This window comes from Bos taurus, chromosome 3 (genome assembly GCF_002263795.3).
Source record: "Bos taurus isolate L1 Dominette 01449 registration number 42190680 breed Hereford chromosome 3, ARS-UCD2.0, whole genome shotgun sequence".
Taxonomy (NCBI): domain Eukaryota; kingdom Metazoa; phylum Chordata; class Mammalia; order Artiodactyla; family Bovidae; genus Bos; species Bos taurus.
Genome location: NC_037330.1, coordinates 119,166,907 through 119,169,248, shown reverse-complemented (window position 1 = coordinate 119,169,248; position 2,342 = coordinate 119,166,907). Strand labels below are relative to the sequence as shown.

General features: G+C 51.1%; 1 protein-coding gene across 1 annotated transcript; it reads left to right on the top strand.

The window, feature by feature from the left end:
* The first annotated feature begins 270 nt into the window (after positions 1–270).
* OR9S43B (olfactory receptor family 9 subfamily S member 43B) lies at positions 271–1,221 on the top strand. Its single transcript, NM_001390790.1, has one exon. It carries the CDS (start codon positions 271–273, stop codon positions 1,219–1,221), a length of 951 nt encoding a protein of 316 aa, NP_001377719.1.
* Positions 1,222–2,342: the final 1,121 nt, after the last annotated feature.

Below are 2,342 nucleotides of genomic sequence, written 5' to 3'. Positions count from 1 at the left end.
ACCACAATTCAAAAGTATCAATTCTTTGTTGCCTGTCCTTTTTTATGGTCCAAGCATACTTAGGAATTAGAGGATATGTTTATGTTTCAGGTCAGCTGGAGCTCATCTAAAAGAAGGGTGGGTATCTAGTTGTCCCTTGGTCATGGGGCAGTGGGTTACTGAGGGGATCCTGATCTCCAAAATAATACAACCTTGTGACCTTGACCTGCTCCTTCTCATTTGCTCCCACCTGCTTTCTGCTGTCTGCTGCTTCTTGCCTTGCTGAGAGCCATGTCACCCTATGGGAACGGAAACCTCTCGGTGATGCCTCTGCAGGAGTTTGTGCTGGATGGGTTTGGGGGTGGCCCACAGACCCAGGCCCTGCTGTTTACTCTGTTCCTTGTTCTGTACTTGGTGGACGTCCTGGGGAACCTCACCATGATCGTGGTCATCACGCTGGATGCCCGTCTGCACTCCCCAATGTACTTCTTCCTCAAGAACCTCTCCTTCCTGGACTTGTGCTACTCATCTGTCATCTACCCCAAGGCCCTGTTTGACTTAATGTCGTCGACCAAGGTCATCACCTTTGCAGGATGTGTCACCCAGTTTTTCTTCTTCTCCACCATGATCACCACTGAGGGATTCCTCTTGGCCGTGATGGCCTATGACCGCTTCATGGCCATCTGCAACCCCCTGCTTTACCCCATCTCCATGCGCCCCTCAGTCTGTGCCCTCCTGATGCTGGGCTGCTACTGTGGGGGCTCCTTCAACTCCATCCTGCAGGCCAGCTTCACATTCAGCCTCCCGTTCTGCAGCTCCAACCACATCGACCACTTCCACTGTGATGTGCCGCCTCTGCTCAAGCTTGCTTGTGCTGACACTACGACCAATGAGCTGGTCATGTTTGGTCTCTGTGGCCTCGTAATTGTGGGCACTATACTTGTGGTTCTCGTCTCCTATGGCTACATCACAGTGACCATCCTGAGGATTCGCTCAGGAGGAGGGAGACACAAGCTCTTCTCCACCTGTGGCTCCCACATGACAGCTGTGTCCCTCCTTTATGGGACTGCATTTATCATGTATGCCCAGCCAGGAGCTCTGCAGTCCATGGAGCAGGGCAAGGTGGTCTCTGTCTTCTACACCCTGGTCATCCCGATGCTCAACCCCCTCATCTACAGTCTGAGAAACAAGGACGTGAAGGATGCCCTGTGGAGACTGAGCCAGAAACACACAGCAACGTGAAGGAGGGTGACTAGAGAGACTGGTTTTCCTGAGAGCAGGATAATAGGGCTTCGGAGGAGGCCCTGGGTTTAGTTTGAGGAATTAATTCCTCATTCATTTAATTTATTCTTTCATCCTATATTTTATTTAATCCTTCTTGGAAGCATATCCTGGACAAAAAAATACTGCAAGTGTGAGATGCAAAATGAATAAGGCATTTACTTGCCAACAGAAAATTAATATCCTTAAAGGGTAAGACTCCAATCTCAAAGTCTGGGTAACAGAGTGGGCAGAGTGGTGAGCAGAGAGTCTCTGAAATAGCATATGTGTCAGAATTCAACATCCTTCACTGAAGACATGATACTACACAAACTCTGATGCCTCCTCCTTCACTTCACTTCACTGAATCCATGTAAATATGTGCTCTGCATTCTCCCCTCGGCCACCTAGAAGGAGGGCATTGGTAGGCTCAGCTTGCCCCTTCTTTAGTGATAACATGGGGGTCAATTACAGGGAGTTAGGAAGACCATGCTTCCCTCAGTGCTGCAGCGGGCAGTTCCTCCCCTCCCCCTTCTGTTCACTGATGCTACCTCCCAACAAGACAGCAGGAAACACCTCTGCTCCTGCTTTAGATGCTCCTAGTGCTCCCTGTCTTGGGTTTCTCCCCTTAGGAGCCCCAGAGATGCCCTAAATCCACAGTTCTACTGATCCTTCACAACCCAGCCTGACAGGTGACAGTGTCCTGGCTAGTTAAGACCACAGAAAATGGTGCTTTGTTAGCACAGGTATCTCTGAATAAGGAGGAAGGTCCTGGTATCTATTGCAGAGGCAGGAGTTGGAGAGGGAAGGTGCACTTTCTTGGCAGAGAGCACAGCTCCCCAGGGCAGCCCTGGACCCTCAGTCCTGACTTGCCTGTTCAGAGCTCCATCTTCATTGCTTCCTGGGCTCAACACGCAGCCTGGACTCAGAGCCCAATGGCCTCCTTGTCATAGCTCCCTAGAGTCATCCCCTCCCATGGTCACTACCAGAAGGTGGTCCCCTGGACATGGTATGGTCTGCACCCTGTATGGTCAGTGGGGATGTGCCCTGCCTCTGATCACAGCTCTCCATCTCCCTGCTCTCCTGCTCAGGAGAACTGTGGG

What these genes read in the sequence shown, in the direction of transcription:
- OR9S43B (NM_001390790.1), top strand. Translation starts at nt 271, where the DNA reads ATGTCACCCTATGGGAACGGAAACCTCTCGGTGATGCCTCTGCAGGAG.